Source organism: Arvicanthis niloticus, chromosome 10, assembly GCF_011762505.2.
Source record: "Arvicanthis niloticus isolate mArvNil1 chromosome 10, mArvNil1.pat.X, whole genome shotgun sequence".
NCBI lineage: Eukaryota > Metazoa > Chordata > Mammalia > Rodentia > Muridae > Arvicanthis > Arvicanthis niloticus.
The window spans coordinates 51632259-51651109 of NC_047667.1; the positions used below are offsets into that span (position 1 = coordinate 51632259).

General features: G+C 39.4%; 1 protein-coding gene and 1 long non-coding RNA gene across 2 annotated transcripts; both read right to left on the reverse strand.

The window, feature by feature from the left end:
• Positions 1-365: 365 nt before the first annotated feature.
• Positions 366-4568, reverse strand: LOC117716588 (lymphotactin-like). The gene is made up of 3 exons (XM_034513665.2): positions 4012-4568; positions 1466-1580; positions 366-710 (listed from the first exon to the last, which is right to left on the reverse strand). Exons 1-3 carry the CDS (start codon positions 4070-4072, stop codon positions 542-544), a joined length of 345 nt encoding a protein of 114 aa, XP_034369556.1. The 5' UTR covers positions 4073-4568; the 3' UTR covers positions 366-541.
• Positions 4569-13017: 8449 nt separating this feature from the next.
• On the reverse strand, positions 13018-16930 carry LOC143443807 (uncharacterized). Its single transcript, XR_013113098.1, has 3 exons — positions 15033-16930; positions 14237-14364; positions 13018-13135 (listed from the first exon to the last, which is right to left on the reverse strand). It is a non-coding gene; the product is annotated as an uncharacterized LOC143443807 (long non-coding RNA).
• Between the last annotated feature and the right edge of the window lie 1921 nt (positions 16931-18851).

Below are 18851 nucleotides of genomic sequence, written 5' to 3' on the forward strand. Positions count from 1 at the left end.
AATAGGAATGTAGAAACAGCTGGATGATTTCTCACCACTTTTATAACTAATACTCTACTAGGAAACTGAAATAGGTCGAGGATTGTCACTGGCACAGTAAAACTCTGTGGCTTGCTTTTGGAGACTATTATAAGCTGAACTTAAGAGTGATGGAGGCAGCTTCCATCTCTAATAAACACTGGTCCAAATATTTCTCACTGTGGAGATCAGAGGTACAAGAGAGAGAGAGTGAGAGAAAGACAGACAGACAAGGAGACAGACAGACAAGGAGACAGACAGACAAGGAGGGATACCAATGAGAGAGAAATAAAATAAATGTTATATTACCTTTCCCTTTATATAATAAATCAAATATAGAACCATCATCAATAATAAATATTTATTACTTACAACATTTGAAGTGAACATGAATGTCATTAAAAATAAAAATAACTTTATTTATGCAACACTTTCATTAAAAGTAAGTATAGCATAATTAGTCCATGGGCTTGGGAACCAAGATGAGCTGCCTGACAAGTGAGCGAACACTGTCCTGAGGCTGTTACCCAGACAGGGCTTTCGCTGTGCTGGGAGACCTCTGGGCTTGTGTGGGAACAGTTCCAGCCATGCTCCTTCTTGCATTTTTCCTGCTATCCACAGTCTTGATCACTCTTTTCACCCAGTTGGCTTGTGGATCAGCACAAATTTTTAGTTCTCGTTTGGTGACAAAACTATAATGTAAGGAAAAGATAACGTTAGCCCTATTGTCCAATGAAAGATAATTTGTGCATAAATTGGCAGAAGAAACCATCTTTCGGGACTGTCCATGGACACATTCATTCCACTCTCTAATAAGGGAGAGAGGTCTTCAGGTGACAGCCAGTGCCTGGTGACTGTAATTCACCAGTACACCAAATACTGGAGGGTAACTGGACACTTAGGCACATCTAGTTCCAGCCCTGCTTCCTTCTCCCACCTAGAACTACTCAACTCTGTGGGAGAATTGGAGATGATTTGCATGCATTTCTAAGAGTGGAACTTGGTAAGTGTGCATTGGAGAGAGATTTTCCTTCTGCAAACGGGATTCTGGAGGACAGGGGTACCATGTAAGCAAATTCTGAATGTGTTCCTATGAGATACAGCCACATATAAAATGTGGCACTGGACACATTAAGTATCCTACATTGGTGTGGCTATTTGGGTAAGCTCTAGCCTGGGCTGGCCATCAGAACTGGACACAATGTTCATCTGTTTTCTATGCAGACTCATCAGTTGAGCAAAAGAAGAAAAGGGGATTCTATTCTTTTCTTTTTTTCCAATAATTGTTATTAGATGGAGCAGTAAGAAGACAAGATTAATAAAGACAGGTCGAGCTATTGGCTAAGCTAAGATTTCCTCCATGTTGACCCATTTTTTTCTGAGGACAGCAGCACTTCTTCCTACTCTATTTCCAGATAGGAACTTTGAGCTTTGAGCAGACACTTACATCACGGCTTTCACGGGTCCCTCCCTGATGGTATAGGTCTTGATTTTTTGAACTGGCAGCGGCTGGATTTGAAAGCTCACACAGCTACTCTCTTCTAGGGCTTCAGTCCCCACACCTAGAAACAAAGAAAACATAAATAAAACTGTAACTCCACAAGTGACAAGATCTGAACCATTTATTAAATCACTCTAAAATGTGATCAGAGTATACCACCACTTGCTTCTTTGGGGAAATGATTCATATCAGCACCCTGAGTCGCTTGTGCATTATAGATTGTGACAAATGTCTGGCTAATTTTAAAAGCTAGATCACTAGTATTGTTTTAGGAATTTCATAGTAAATGTAACAAGGTTGACAGGCATAGAGGTATATTGCTTTAATCCCAACATTGGGGGTCAGAGGCAGATGACTCTCTGAGAGTTATGGGCTAGGCTGGTTGACATAGTGAGTTTGGGGCTTGGCAGGACTGTGTAAATGAGACATAGTCTCAAAAACAAATAAACAGTAACAAGGTAGTATCCATCTTTCTATATTTTCATTATGACAACCATGACAGCAGAATTCCCAGGGACACCCTCAACAGCTATTTACTTAGGGTGTCCTTTTGTGTTCCAAATGTGAAAGTCACTGATTCAGATGGGCACTGACCCTGTTTTACGGAGTACATGTAGAGTTGAGGGAGCCAGGAAAGTAGAGAAGCAGAAATCGTTTCAGAAAATGTGCTGTGAGTCAGATCAAAAGTTGGTGTGATACAGAGTGAAGTGGGCAAGCTAACATTTAAGGAAGAACACCATTCACATTTGACTGAACAGACAGATACATTGTCATTTTTATTAGTCAAATTCGAAACACAGGTTGGAAGGGTTTTCTCGGGATTTGTTCTCAAAAGGATAGAGCAAGGCAGCCAGTTAAGTTCCAAAGTTCATAACTTCACCTTCTACTGCACAAGGAAAAATATCCAATGAGAATCCATGGATTTCAGAGTTGGTAAAAATCCAAATAAGCAAAGTGTCTAAGTGCTAATTCCCTCCCTAGCCAGGGCCGCTGCTATGTGCTTCACAGCTTCAGAAGACAAGTCATCTTTGATAATGATCAAGTTTGAACTGTGGCCTTGCTGCCACAGGAAGCCATTTGTCCATAATGTGCAACTAGAAGCTGTTTGCTTGCTCCACTCTTCTTAAGGCTCCTCTCCTTCACACTCAAAACCAACCTGTGCATTCCTTACCCGGCCAATATCATCCTATGCTGAATTACTCTGGACTCAATAGAAAAAGAAATTCTGGCCTCTTTCAGCTTTCCATCACTACTTAAGAACGTTTTTTCTCTGTGTCAAGTGTACATGGCTGCACAAGGCTGGCAGAGCCCTGTCTTCTATATCTAGAAACGTGCTGTTTCTCAGCAATGTTGAGGATCTATTAAAGCGTTTGTAAAACTAAGTCAAAGCAAAGATTATTTTTGTCCCATTTGGCATACACTAAGACACCACCAAGGTTTCCAAAACTCATTTGAGTAAAAAACTTGCAAAACTGAGAGCAAGACCACACCTCCCCAGCTCCTACAGACCACCACCATGCCTGCCCTAGCCTGAGCCCTGCCAGATGGTACGCCTGTCAACTCAACAAAATGCCATTCCTTTAGCAGCATGTGACCTAACTGAACATTCTTGAAGGTTTTTTCCTTTGTCAATATTTCTTCTTTTACCCAACGTCAAGGATTTCCAGACTCTGTTTCCTTTACTCCCTTTATGCCCTTATAGAATCTATGATAAAGTTATAGAATTACAGTCTAAGAGTACAGAAGAGAATACAAATAGATCTATAAGTCAGCTCCAGCCAGTAGAAAAAGGTGACCCTTTAGGAAACATCAACTGATCACTGAACTCAGTGCTTCCACATCCTACCTTGAGAATATCTTCATGGCTAGTTTGTCAGTGTGAATTATCTGTTACTCTGTATCAAAGGCTGTCTTACAAACTCAAAAAGGCTGTCATAAATGATAATATTCACGACAATACTGGCAGAGTCCTCTATTGAGTTGAGAATAATATTGATTTTCTTGATATGAAGTTATAAACCTCTGGTCATTTATTGTTTGACTTTTTCAAGTAGAAAGCACTGATTTGCTTCTGAATGTATGGCTTTGAGCACATTCCCCACTGTGATGAAACTCTAAAAGAGCCTGATAATTTATCAAATCAATTTTAAGTAAACAAAAGCAAGGAACTCACTTGTAATCATTGACAGAATTAATAAAAATATCTTTCTAAGGATATTTAATGGGCTTAAATAGTCATCAGTTTTAAAAAAAATCAGATTATTCCATTTTAATTCCAGCTCACAGTGTTGAAAAATATAGACAGAATATAACATTCAACTTTAAATAAATAAGCGTGAATCCAAAATAGCTGAGTTGAAATTAGCACTTCCATTCTGTATATGAAGTTTGAGGATTACCTGGAGAAAGCAGCTTATTCTAATCAAAACCCAAGTCAAACCTAGTACATGGGCCCCCCTGTTCTTTATCCCATTCACACCTGCTTAGCTTACCTTCCACAACCCGTGTGGTGAGGGAGCAGACTCCCAGGAGAGTCAGGAGGAGAAGTCTCATGGCTGAGGTCTTACTGAGCTGTGCAGGAAGAATGTGGAGCAGACTCCTCAGGAGACCCTTTTATTTCCCTCAATGGTCAGCACACTTCCTGTGTTGAGAGGGGCTTTCAGAGTGGGTGTGGAATCATGGAAAGTCTTTGCAATGATGATGATATTTTCTTCTCTCTCTCTTTTTTTTTTATTTAAACACAAGTTCCTTTGCTGTGTTCATACCAACATGAGACCTTGTGGCCTTTTCTTCTCCCTGTGTGTGGTTAATGTGTCAATGAAACTCAATGTGTGCATGAGGCAAAGGTAGTCTTTTTACAGCTGTGAGGCTAAGGTCAGAGCTTCCATCCTGAAGCCTGTCAGTGTCATCGCTCAGTGTGGTGACAGGGCAAAGGAAGTGAGGTGGTGTGGTCACGGTGCTCCATCCCACCTGCCGCCTGTGACAGAAGGCGCCAACAACCACAGATCAGCCCCCGGTGCCCCTCCTGACTCCATAGGAAAACAAAGAGCGTGCTGCTGCTCTGGCTTCTCCTTCCTTCTCAGTCCTTACCCTTACTCAGTTTACAGCCCTTTCTTCACACCACTGGAGGAGGAACAACAGCATATCTCTGTGCGTGTTTGCTGTTTGGGGGAAACACACATACACAGGTATAGCTGGGCTCATTGAAAAACTGTTCTACAGTCTTATTTTAGAAAAAAATAAAAAAAACATGAGAGAATAATCGTACCCTTCAAGGGAGTCGAAGGGGGGGGATCTGTGTTTAGGAATACCTGCTGCTTCTTCAGAGTTCCACCCCCAGCACCTACATCATGCACTTCACAGTTACTTATCACTCCTGAGAACCTGCAGGCCTCCTCTGGTCTCCATGAGCACCTGACTACAGGCACAGGAAGATTCACTGACATACGAGTGGATAAATGAAATAAAAGCTCTGGTGGCTTTCCTTCTAGTGGTATTCATGTGTTCACACAATTACGATCATTACAATTGCTATTTCAGCCCCCAAGTTAAATAGCTGCTCATGTTTCTTCTGTCTTTGCTTTTGTACTTTCAGCAAGCATACACACACTGACCAACCTTGCTGATACTCCATTTTAGTTTTGTTTCTTTATTTTATATAGTTCTCAATAAAGTATGTTCATTGATACTCTGTATCCTATAAGCTTTTGCTATTAATATTAGAAATATAAAAATAAATTTATATTCCCATGAGGATCATAAATTAATCTCTAAGAAAAATATCATTAATGCCATTTAATCCAAGCAGATTTCACTCTGAACTTTGAGAATATATTTTAAACTCTTTCCACAACTGTACCCCTTAAGCCCTGAATACATTTTCTATTCAAACTGCTGCTTTTCCTTCACATGAACTACTCAGTGTGCTGTCCCGATTCCAAAATATAAGCAGGTGTAGGATCATCGTAGACTTGTCAAGAAAGACTTAGGCATTGTTAATAGGAATGGTGGTTAGTATAACCCTTATGGAGAACAGTATGGGGCACTTAGAAAACTTAAAAATAAAACTACTGAGCCAGGCGGTGGTGGCACACACCTTTAATCCCAGCATCTGGAGGCAAAGGCACGTGGATCTCTGAGTACAAGGCCAGCCTGATCTACTGAGAAAGTGCCAGGATAGCCAGGGTCACAGAAAGAAACTCTGTCTCAGAAAAAGAAAATAAATGAATGAACAATCAAACAAACTACAGTGTAGCCATTATGGAGAACAGGGTGGGAGGCTCAGGAAACATAAAAAAAATAAAACTACCATGTGATCCTGTGATCCCACCTCTCTCAAAAGAAAGAAAAACAGAATATGTGGGAGGATCCGCACTGCAACATTTCTTTTGGCGTTATCAGCAACAACCAAGACACAGAATCAGCCTCAGAGTCCATCAATGCATAGCTTGATCTAGAAAATGTGATCAATAAAACTATAGTGTATTATGGTAAGTACATTAGCCAGGCACAGAAAGACAAATTCTCCATGACTTCACTCACATGTTGAATGTGTGTGTGTGTGTGTGTGTGTGTGTGTGTGTGTGTGTGTGTAGCTGCTCTTATAGAAAGAGAGAGTAGACTGATGGTAATGAGCACTGAGAGGGACTGAGGTGGCACTGGTCTCAGGACACCCACTGTCAGTTGACAGAAGAAAGAAATGCAGGCAATCTATTGTACAATGTGATGAATACAGTAACAATATATTGTATTCTTGAATAAGAGTGAATATAAAGTGTTCTAGCTTCAAAGTAACCGTGTGAGGTAATACACATCTTAGTTAACTGATGCAGTTTGCCCATAAGAAGAGATTTGGACTTCAAAACCATATTGCATATTACATATGCATGTAACTATATCTTTCAGTTTAAAACACAAATGAAAAAAATATATAAAAATGGTTCTGTGCAAAGATGGTTCTGTGGTCTTACATCTTTTTAATAAAAATAGACAATATCACTGATGGCTGACATTTTCCTTAATGTATTAAGATGGAATTTCTTAAATTCTCAATGTGACCTTTCACTTTGTATTGGCCAAATCAGATTCTCTGCTACAGAGCAACTGGGAAACAAGTAAGACAAGAGTCACCTAATGCCAAAGGAATATCAAAGCTAAGTGCATCTTGTCAGTAATAGTCATGAAAGTGGAAATCAAGGTGACTGTGAAACCCCCATATTTTCCTATGCAAGTGATAAAAATTGGTAAGTCTGATATTAGTACTATGATGCCAAAAATATTAAGCATCAGATCACTTAGAGTATTAGAAATTGACACACATTACCATAACACACTGGGAAGAGAAGAAACTGATATACAAGTTGAAGAGAAATCCACCATTGTCTTACACTCATTTGTTGCAAGATACATAAACTCTGCTTCTATTTCTAAACTTGAAATATACTAAAATGTCTTTGAGTCTTCAAGTGCTCTAACTGAAAATACATTAATCAGTGGTGGTGGTACATTGGGCAATATAATTAATTGAATAAAATAAATAAAGTCACATACAGGCCGCTGTTGATGATGTACATGGAATTGTGTAATTCAGATTAGCCTGAAACAAAAGTAAACACGAATACTCCTAATCAGTTGTCTGCATTGGAGGCTCTCCCACAAAGAGTGGCTCAGGAAGCTGGGCTGATTCTACTCTAAGCTAATGGAATCTCCTGCTGCCTGAAAGGACAAGACAGCACAGAAACACACATATCTTAGCCACCAGGAAGTGACGTGTATTCTTTGGTTACATTTCATTCGTGAGAAGCACTTACCTGGTGCCATCTACAAATAAGAACAGAAGGAGGAAATGGGCAATGTGGTATGGGTGTAGTTGGGAAATGCAATCAAGATTTGTGTCCAGAACAAAGAGTAAATAAAGTCTGCCATTCCTGCCATAACTGCTTATTATGACTAACAATTAGCTAATTAATTAACAAAGAATTAATTCAATTGTGTATTTAAATCTTTTTAAAAGAAAAATGAAAGATGAGTGAGGTAATTATTTTCTTTGAAATATACCCTTGTATCATAGCTCTTAAGTCATAACTAGTTTCATTTCTAAAGAATTAGGTTATTTTCTTTCTGATACAGTATGATTGCTATGAAGAAAGGTTAGACACTATAGATATTGTGTGTGTGTGTGTGTGTGTGTGTGTGTGTGTGTGTGTAAGTGCCTACAGAGGCCATGTATCAGATTCTCTGAAGCTGGAATTACAGATGGTGTGAACGACCTAACCTGGGTACTCGGAATCAAACTCAGGATCTTTGGAAAGGCAACAAGTGCTTTAAACCACCGAGCTATTCTCCCATCCCCTAGAAAAGTTGTTTTGGGTTTTTTTTGTTTTGTTTTGTTTTTTAAGTAATATTGGTCAAAATCCCATTACCCAGATGTAACTACTTGACCACTGTGAATGTACCTTCCTTTATCTTAGATAAGTATGCTCATGTATGGATATATCATCCTATACTCTCTCTACAACATTCAATGGCTCTAGAATTCTTTTATCATATGTAAGGGCCATACAGTGTGTGGAACTTTGTGGTAAACACTGAAGGGTATTACTTGTTTCATTCTTCAAGAAATATGATGCATTAAGTTGAATTCTTATCTACACTGTATAGATGAGAAGCTGTAGTTTGTAGAAGTTGAGAGGTTAAGTCACTCACATGCTCTTGCCAAGCTCACAGAGGTAGAGGGGGAAAGATTTGATCCCACAGTTGCCAGACTCCAGTGCCAGGCTACTAAGTCATACTGTACTCCAGGTAATCTCGGACACAGTGCATGCCCTTCTTCCCATCGTTCCTTCTTATTCAACCCACAGCCACACAGCAACGAGAATGCACAGGCTTTAAAGCTTTCTGTGCTTATCATGAAAGATCGCTTTAATATTCCTCCAGGCAATTTGCTTAAGTCTCCCCTTAATCTGAGACAAGCTGCTTTCTTTAAATGGTGTGGAGAGGTTAAATGTTGCAAAAGTTACATTGTCTGGAAGACAGCTGTCAATGCTCACAGCTTCTCTACTGATCTATAGAGACAAATTTGTGATATGAAAACCCTCTTTTCAAGGCTCAGGGAAGCCCACAGAACAGAAGGCAGAAAGAGTGTAAGAGCCAAAGAGGATAGAAGACCCCAAGAAAACAAGGCCTACTAAATCAACATGATCCAAACTCATCTGAACTCAGAGAGACTGAGGCAGCATGCACAGGGCCTGCCCAGGTCTGCACTATGTCTTCTGCGTATGTATTATGGCTTCCTGTTTAGCATTTCTCTAGTGTTCCTGACTGTGTGAACTAGTGACTGTCTAGTTCTTGTGCTTCCTCTTGGCTTCTTTTCCCTCTGTTTGTTTGTCTTGTCCTAGTCCAATGTGTTAGATTTATTTTGACTTATTTTATCTCATTTTACTTTATTTTATTGGTATACCTTAAAAAATAAATCCATTTATATATACTGACATCATATGAAACTCTAGCTTAATAGTTAGGTGTAACAGTGTTTAATTCACACACACACACACACACGCACCACTGTGATCAGTTATAAAAGGATCTGATTCTCTAGCTCTTACCAATACAGGATTTCAATAAATCAATTTAGGCATTGGTAAAAAAAAAAAAATATGTAATAGATTATAGATAATTCTACATTGCTGGTCAATCTTAGCTGTTCCAACAGTAAAGTTAATAATCTCTTATGAATATCGTATGAACTGTTTTCGTTACTGTTCATCCATTTCTCTTTTTTTCTCCCTTTACATAAGTGCTTTCACAACTATGTTTCTGTTAAATTTCAATTGACGGCATGCTAGGAATATAGAAAAAGTAAAGGTCCTAAGCGTAAACATAGTTTGCATGCATTAAGAGTAAAGGTCCTCCCTGCATATATACCCTGCTTGCAATGGGAACCTCATACAGGGCCAACAACATTCAATGAATGTTCTAACTGAAAAGTTCAGCCTTAAGCACACAGACACGTTTTCACTGTTTCTTGCCTGAGATCTAGAACAGGAATTCTTATTAAGAGATATTTCCCATAGCTCTGACATTTGCAGGAAAGAAGGTCCTCAAATCTTTGAGGCACAGAGCACTCTTTGTTCACTCAAAGCTTTTCTACACCAGGTCCCTTGTTAAGCAGGATCGGGTGTCTAATCATGAAGAAAGCTTACTGAAAACAGAGGGGAAAAAAACAAGAGAGTCTACGGTATGGCTACCAGGAAAGTTCTAGCACACATGGACTTGAAGGAATCCTTCAACCTCTGGGTGTTTCAGGGATGTGGTGCTCCCATCTTTACATTATAGACTGAGTTTGTCAACATCATGGAATAAGTTGGAATGTTTTTGCGTTATGAATGTATGGTATATAGAGCTATATTAATGGCCCAGAAGTCCTATAGCAAACTATGGCCAGCCTAGCATTTCCTAAAGTCTATTGACTACAACAGCCATTCATGGGAGACTTCAACTAGAAACACATTAATAAACATTTGTCAGTAGCATGGACTCTTGTCTCCTAAAGTTACACTTAAATTGCACATGATGAGTGGATTGCTAAACACAGAAGTGATGTCCAGACTATGGCCTGCCCTGGAGCAAGAGAAACTAGAGAGAACTAGGTGGAGAACCCAACACTTGTGGAAGTGAGAACTTGATATGTACCAGAAGTCAGTTGGATTGCATATTTATTTATCTGTAGAATTCCACAGCCTGAGAACAAATCCTACTTTTGTTACATTTTTCCATGATGATGATGATGGTGATGATAGTGATGATGATGGTGGTGATAGTGATGATGATGATGGTGATAGTGGTGATGATGGTGATGATGGTGGTGATGATGGTGATGATGGTGATGATGATATCATGACTTTGTAGTACCAGGTGACATCTAATTGCTATTCTTGGGTTTCAGCAAAATTCCTAATCTTGCTCTGTATCCAGAGGAGATGCTTGTTCCAGAAACTATTAATAGTAAGTGAGATAAATTGACTTTATGGTTTAATTTCCTTCCTTTTAATTTTACCTGGGATGTTGGGAAAAGAGAAGTAATATTTTTCCAAAGAAATCAAAAGTTTAATAGGAAAAAAAAATCACTGATGGTCAACCCTGTAAAATTATTCTCACTAACTTGGATTTGTTTGAATTATAGAACTGCAGTGAACTGTCAGACATGCCTGATACCAGCAGATACTGTCTAGAGTGAGCTCACAGGAAGAACAAAGCACAAGTAGCATCATCCTCCTCCCAATGTTTTTGTGAAACAGGTTTCACTAGAACCCAGTAGTGCACATTTGATTACATATCTGTGCTGGCTGTGCATACATTACAATGGTAGTGTTGAGTAATTGCATGGTTCTTGAAGCCAAAACTATTTTGGACATCTGGTTCCTTACCATCTAACTTCTGCTGATTTGTATTTATTATTATATCCAGGACTTTGAACAAGATTTCAACTCTGTGAAATGTATAAAAAGAAAGGAGGTAAGGAAAACCAAAAGGACATTCACAACTGAGATCTCTGAAAGTTCGTGGTTGGGCCGGGAGGTGAGTGGGAGGTTCAGTGAGGGCCAGAGATCATGTCTCAAGCCCTGTATTAGCTCTCATTTATCCATGTGTTTATTCCCATTTTATTTGTTTGTGATTAGCGAATATATATATATATATATACATACATATATATAATATTAACATGCAGCTACTAGGTCATTGAATGGGTTCCCATTCAGCTTGATTTCTTAATATAAAGATACACAGCCACCAAAAACACACTCGAGTTTCTGGAGTGCCACATGGTTATGAAGATATTCAAACACCATTATGCCCCATATAGGCACGAATTACTCAACCCCAGGAAGCAGGAAGCTCAGAACAGAGGAAACACTGCGTGCCCACCACCACCATGCCTGACAGTTTTATCCTGTATGTGGTATATTTTTGTTCTATGTATAAATTTGAAGTCTGTGAAAAGCAAGGCACTGTTTGTTATAAATCCTCACATCCTTCAGGTGTATGAATACAGTAAAGATTGACGGAATAAAGATTGACTGAATGAACACAAGTAAACAGATTTTCCTGTCTTTTTCTCCTTTCTCCTAAGAACTGATGCAGACGCACCACCACCATTCAAAGTACTGTGCAGTCTGACTTGCTGATAATTTACACACATATTTTCCAAGCACAACAGGCTACAAGGGCAGATGAGAAAAGAGCATATGAGCAACCGTAGACCTTGACATTATCCAGATAATTCACTATCCTTAATAAATGAGTAAACAGATCAGATTTATGGGCAATATCCTGACGCAGAGGTCTATCCGGTCACATCCATCAACAGGGCTCGGTGCAAATCAGGAAACAAAACACTGTCACCAAACATATCTCCAGGAGACAAGAAGATGAATGCCTCTGTTCTGTCTTCCCAGCCACAGTGAAGTAAAAGATAAATAGACAGGGGTGATCTGTGTACCCTAGCCCCTTCAGGCTCCTCCGTAGGGTAAGCTCCCTAGAAGACTGCATGTTCAACATGCACAAAGTCTTAGATTTGATCACTACAAAAATATTATACGGAATTAAATTGAAAAATGAAAATTTCTTCAGCTCCCTTTTGTCTTGTTCTCCCCACATTTCAATGAATGTGGCTGGGAGAGACCTCAAAATTAAATCAAACGCTGATCTGCGGTGCAGCCTGGGATATCATCATAGCTACTTCCTGCCAATTGTAAATGACACTGTATGAGCAGCTTTTTAAATATTCAAAGTATTGGTCAACATTTTGCTTCTATCTATCTATCGTCTATCTATCTTGATGGGGAACATGCAATTGCACACACGTGAAGGTCAGAGGACTACTTGCACACATTGGTTCTCTTCTCCCACCCTATGGATCCTGAGGCTCAAACTCAGATCACCGAACTTCATAGCAAGTACCTTGACCGGCTGAGCCATTTCACCGGCCCTAAGGTTGTTTTTTATAAAGCAGCATAAAACCGTGGTAGAAGGGACCATACTTTGAGCACTGTCAATGTTGCTGAAGCCTGTTTCATCCTGAGAGAGTAACACTAACCCCACTGACACAGAGTCAGCTCATACCACTCCTGTGTATCAGTTTCAATTCTCTGACTTCCTAGTTCTGTCTCTCTGTCTCTGTCTCTGTCTCTGTTTCTGTCTCTGTACCTGTCTCTCTGTCTTTGTCTCTGTCTCTGTCTCTCTCTTATACACACACACACACACACACATCTCACAGAGGCACATACAACCTCTGTTACAGAGTCTTGCCGACACACACTGTCTTGAGAGTTAACCAAATCACATTAGTGGAATCCACAATGTGTCTGTGTGGTTTATTAAGAGTAACCAAAGCTTTAGTGAAATGTCACCATTGGTGGTGATGAATACTTTCTAAACCATTAGCTCTCTAAACTCAGACCTCCATCGGACCTTCCACAGAGGCAAAACTTAGTCACCTGTGCCAAACTTTCTCCAGCTGCCTCTTGCTGTCTCTATCATCAGTGGTCCATAAGGGCAGATTTCTTGTCTTAATGAATCTGTTGTCTTCATATATATTTTGTGAGTTCTGATGCCAGGCTATATGGGTAGAAATTAAAATAACCTATTACTCTTGAAATGGAAAATTTGAAAAAAGGAGAAAATATTCAAGAATATATTTTCACTTAGCTAGGAGTCAGTAAGGTACAGAAATACAATTTATTTCCATAATAAAATCCTTACTTGGACCAGGAGTGGGGATAATGATTGGATTGAAAAAAAAAGATTAAAGATTATTTTTTAAAAATCCTTACACTTAAATCTTCAACAACAGCACAAAGTAGCAAACTTTTTTTTTAACCTTCTACTGCCAAGAATTAGTATGCAAAGAACGGTGTACATAGAATCACTACAGAAAGCTACATTCTCCATTCCAAGGACCCGCATGAAAAAGTACTCTTGCTACTATCCTGGAAGAGGCCTGGTTCATTTTTTTCAACTGCACATGCACTGAAGTTCTGTTATGGGGAATTTCCATAGGCAGGTGTTATGTCCAAGGAGATGGCTTCAACACAGAGTCACAGAACATAAACATGATGAAAATATAGGCTGGAGAGATGGCTTAGTGGTTAAGAGTGCTGGCTGCTTTTCCAGAGGTCTTGAGTTCAATTCCCAGCAACAACATGGTGTCTCACAACCATGGGTCTGAAGACAGTGACAATGTACTCACATACGTAAGATAAATAAATAACTCTTTAAAAAAGAAAAGGAAGGAAGGAAGGAAGGAAGGAAGGAAGGAAGGAAGGAAGGAAGGAAAGAAGAAGGGAAGAAGAAAATATTCCAGAGAGCTAGAGGGATGTGGGGAGTGAGGAGGGGAAGGGTTGGACCAAAGCAATGAGCATCTCAGGATAGAGTCTAAACTCCCAGTGCTGAGAAGGGGTTAACCATTGTTTACACACTTCGGTAGATCAACTTAGGGTGAATGAAGAAAAGTGATAGCGAACAATCTAGAAACCTGATTCATCCACTTCCTGGATGTATGAAATAGAAAGTAACAAACAGTTAAAACCAAGAAATCTATTTAATCTTAAAAACCAAATATGGTTTCAAACTCCAGAACATCCAGTGTACATTATAATTTATTTAATTATTTAGTATTATGTTTATTTATGAAATGCCTATCTCTAAGACGTGACCTACCGTACTGGTTAAGAGCTCAGGGTCCAGAGCAAGACCATGATGTTCATATTTGCTTTGATCCTTTTATAACTGCGTGGCCTTCTGTGAGTCACCCAATGCCTTTAATCTCTGTGTCTCAGTTTCTCTGTCTGTGTTAAATACAAGTAATATTGCTAAATATCGTCTGGTACTGCTGCAAGAATTAAATGAAGGAATACATATAAAATACTTAAAATTGTTCTTGGTGTATATTCAGCCCTCAATCTACATTGGTTCATGTTATTTCATAATTTTCATTACATTTTATTTATGGAGGCACATGTGGTCAGAGAACAACTTTCAGGAGTGAGTTCTCTCCTTCAAACATGTGGACCCCAGAAATCAAATTCAGGTTGTCAGGCTTGGAAGCAGGTGTCCTTATCTACCAGTATTAATTTTATACAAAATTATAATGTAACTGAGAAAGAAAGTTCTTGAATGAAAGAATCAAGCTGTTTGAGGAAAATTACCAACTTCATTCAGTGAAGGGAAGACAACAGGCTGCCTTACTTACATAGTTGAACAACAAAAATAGCAGTTCTCCTTGATTTCCCAGACTTCCTTTCTAGTTTTTGCTTTCCCAGTAGCATCAAAGCACAAAAACATGACCATGCTTCCCCACCAAGAAAGCTAAAAACTCAACCCATCATTTTTAGCCCAACCCTCTGTATTCAAGGCAGACTTCACCAAGTGGCTGCTTCTTCCTAAAATCCTAAACCTACCGGGAATGAAAGCATGGTTGGGAAAGTCGGAGACTGCTCGTGGTTACTGTGCCCACCTTAGACATCAAGGTAGTTGTTGCTGAGGGGCGGTGGCATCCAGCGTTGCTGGACTGGTGTTCAGTGATGGCTGCCTGATTTCTGAGGCTAGTTCTCCAGAACTTCTGGCAACACAGTGAGATATTCAATAGGCTTCTTTCATTATCCACAACTCCTTCCTCTCTTCTTCCCTTCTTTCCTCCCTTTCTTCCTCCCTTGAAGAGAACCATTGCCAAGCTATTACCCTTCCATACTTGAACAAATCATTTCTGGGCCATGGCTGCTCCTCCTATCCTGTACTCCTCGTAACTCCTGGCTAATCTCGTATGGAAGAAGTTCTAAATAAAACCCAACTCCTCCTTGATGTGATGTGAAACAGCTTTGATTTCCAAAATACATCTGAGACCCCATGACATTGTTCTAGGCATTGTGTTTGGGTCTAGTAACTGAAAATTTGAATGTGTGCCATTTTGTAAATATGAATCCACCCAGACCACTGAAACTTGAGCGTCATATTCTTTCTTTCTCACATCTGTGGGTCTTTGAGATGCCTCAAGAACACCTGCCCCTCTGATGAGCTGTCACTCTTCCTATCTGAACCTAATATGATCTCAACAATCATAGAAAGGCAATGAAAAGCATTGAATATTGTTTCCATTTTCAAATGTAAGGCATAGTAGGTTCCAAAACAACGTGGTATTCAGTTTGATCCAGCCCCAAGAAAGATTAGTAAATAAATTATCTGTGAGTCTTTAGAAAAATGAGCTCTGATTAGCATAAATAGATTAGAGTCACTAAAAAAATGTCATATCAACCTAATTATATACTTCAAATTTTTTCATTATAAGACACAAACATGGTTTTCAAAATGTCAAATAGCTCTCTAAAGCAAGAATATATAATGAAAATAGGATTGTTTGATTCATCTATTTTTTTAGTCACACTTTTAGGTTGCTATAATAAAATACCCTGACAAAGTTATTACTGGAGAAACATCTTCGTTTTGGATGATAGTTTCAGGGTACAGTCCATCACAGGGGAGCATCATAGTGGTAGCAGCCTGAGGAAGCACCTGGTTACCACATCTATAGTCAAGAAGCAGAGAGAACAATTATGCTTGTGTATAGCCCACTTTATGCTTTTTATACAGGCAAGGAGCTAAGGGAATGCTACCACTCACAGTGGACAGGCTTTCCCATCTTAATTAACCTAAGTCAGGTAGTCCCTCATAGGTAAGCCCAGAGGCCCATTTTTCAGCTAATTCTAGAGCTCATCAAGTTGAAAACTGGGATTAATTATCACACTGCTTCTCAGCTCCAAAGAAAGTACTATATTCAACTCTTCCAGCTATTTATTCTGTAATTATAATTATCTCTCCTTTTCTTCCAGACTCATATTTATATTGTTGTTTAATGAATTTAAGACATCTATTGACTTGATTTACTATTTTATTTTCCCATCATTTTTTCTCATGTATTTCAGCTTTCTAACAGAGAACTACAGACTGATCCAAAATCTGCATATGTTAATACGAGTGTAGGCATTGTTGATGGAAAGGGTCAAGTAATGAATGACTGTTACATTTCTTTGCCTGGGTTTTATTTTCATTTTCATTTTGTTTTGTTCTATTGCATTTTGTTCAGGGCTTCCTTTTACATCTTGAGACAGCCTCTCACTATGTGCTGTCCTTGAACTTGCCACCGTCTCTCCACAGCCTCCCAGATTCTAGGATGACAGATATGGACCCCTGAGCTTGGCAACTTGGGGTGATCTTTTTTGTCATTTAAGATACTTTATTTAGCCTAAAACTCTAATTTTGTATTAGGAATTTCATCAAGCATGTAAGGTCTCTTGATCCAATCCATCCCTATTCCCTCCCCTCTGATTCCTCCCTAACCTTGTACCTCTTTTCCCTCTCCTCTCCCCTCACCAAAAAAAAAAATCTTGAATCCACTTAGTGCAGTGTGTACCGGGTGTTGAATCGTCTATTGGGGCTTCTAATTTACATTTCTCTTAAATTTTTTGTGCCTTAACCTTTTACAGCAAATACTGCACATGAAAGGTGTCAGTAGTGCAGAGGGTCTCTGCAGGCTTTACAGGTGACAGGAAAACCAATCCGAGTTTCTTGAAACTCAGTTCAGCCTGATTTGGGTACCAGTGCTGAGCCAAGACTTCTAGAGTCTGACACCAGATGATTTATTTTAGCCATATTTAAGCATAGCACAATTTGGGAGGGAAAGTTTTCTGATAACAACTCAGTGCAAATAGCGGAGTTTAAGACATGTTTGTGTTGAAATTCTTTACAAAGTATATCTGGCTTCTTTCACAAAGGTGAGTACTGTTGACTCAGCTAGTGCCCAAGACTCAAGGTCTAGTGAGAGTGAATGAGGTAAGCATAATGCCTGTGGATGTCAGAATTGGCCTGGCCTTAAGATAACACAGAAGCCACTTAGTCTGGTGCAAAGGACAAGTGACATCATTCATATAAGGATGGGTGTTATAGCCTAGAAGCAATGCTCAAGATTTAAAGGAAAAGGTCTAGGATACGTAAAACATAAATTCTGGAAGATATGTGTGGAGCCTAGCTCACCACACAGCAGAAGATCCCAAGTCATAAATATACCCATTCCCAGAATTCCAGAAGGACAACAGGTTAAACATCTCTTTCCTTTGAAGGATGCTTGGGAGGTTAGCTTTCCTGGCTTTTCCATTGCTTATCTGTGTGCACAAGGACTTTTGGCCTTTACATACTGAATGACTCTTATTCTGAAAGCCCTCTTCCCGGGTTATTTTAAGGCTTCCATTACTGCTGTCAGAGTTAAGCCTATTGTTTCTTGGGGACCACGTCTTTCTGTTTCTTAATTTATCTCTTTTGTTTTGTTGGAGCGTATCATCTAAAATCTTTGTAAGAAAAGATTCATGAGGAGGAGGATGAAAAAGGATGTACTGTAGTTAATTCTGAGTTCTTTTCATAGACGCATCTCTGGACTGCTGACGTAATAATTATGTGGTGGCCAACTGTGCTCTGTGTGAAAACAGTAAAATAAAATAAAAATAAAAGTGAAGTGCTGTTTGTCCCTTAAACAATCTATTCCCATGTATTACCACATGGCCACCATTTTAAGATACCTACTTACCACATCTTCAGCATTTCTGAAATTGAAGTCGATTTTATATTTCCACTGAAGGGAGGAGCATCCTTTTTCTCCTAAAATACCTTATTAAATAGATGCCATGCTGTTGGTTTTAATTCAGAATGGAACAAAAGTGGTGTTTTTAATCAGCATCTGGACACTTTGGCATGTAAAAGGGCTCTGAGACTCTTTCCAGATTCCTCCATCATGCTAGTCTCATAAGCGATCCACAGCAATGCAAACAGAAATCTGAGGAAGAAAGGAGGGAAGGAGGTGGGGCGAGGAAGGAAGGGGGAGGAGAGAAAGATAAGGAAGAAAGGAAAGAAAAAGAAGAAGAAAGAAAGAAAGAAAGAAAGAAAGAAAGAAAGAAAGAAAGAAAGAAAGAGAAAGAAGAGAGGGAAAGGGAGAGAGGGAAGGAGGGAGGGATGGAAAGGGGGATGGAGGAGAGAAATAAAGAAAAGAAAAAAGAAGGAAGGGAGGAAGAAAGGAAGGAAGGAAGGAAGAAAATACTTTGCTGAGGCAAAGAAATTGTCTAAAAACTAAAGATGTTGCAATAATAGAAAGCCTTGTAGTGGATAGGGTTAGCTCACAGACACCCTGGGCATCTGCACCAGGCAGGGAAACAGCTGATAGCAGCTTAAAGCAAGTCAGTGAGTCAAGTGTTTTCTCCATCTTCCTTTCTTTTGCAGCAGAATAGCAGGGGCA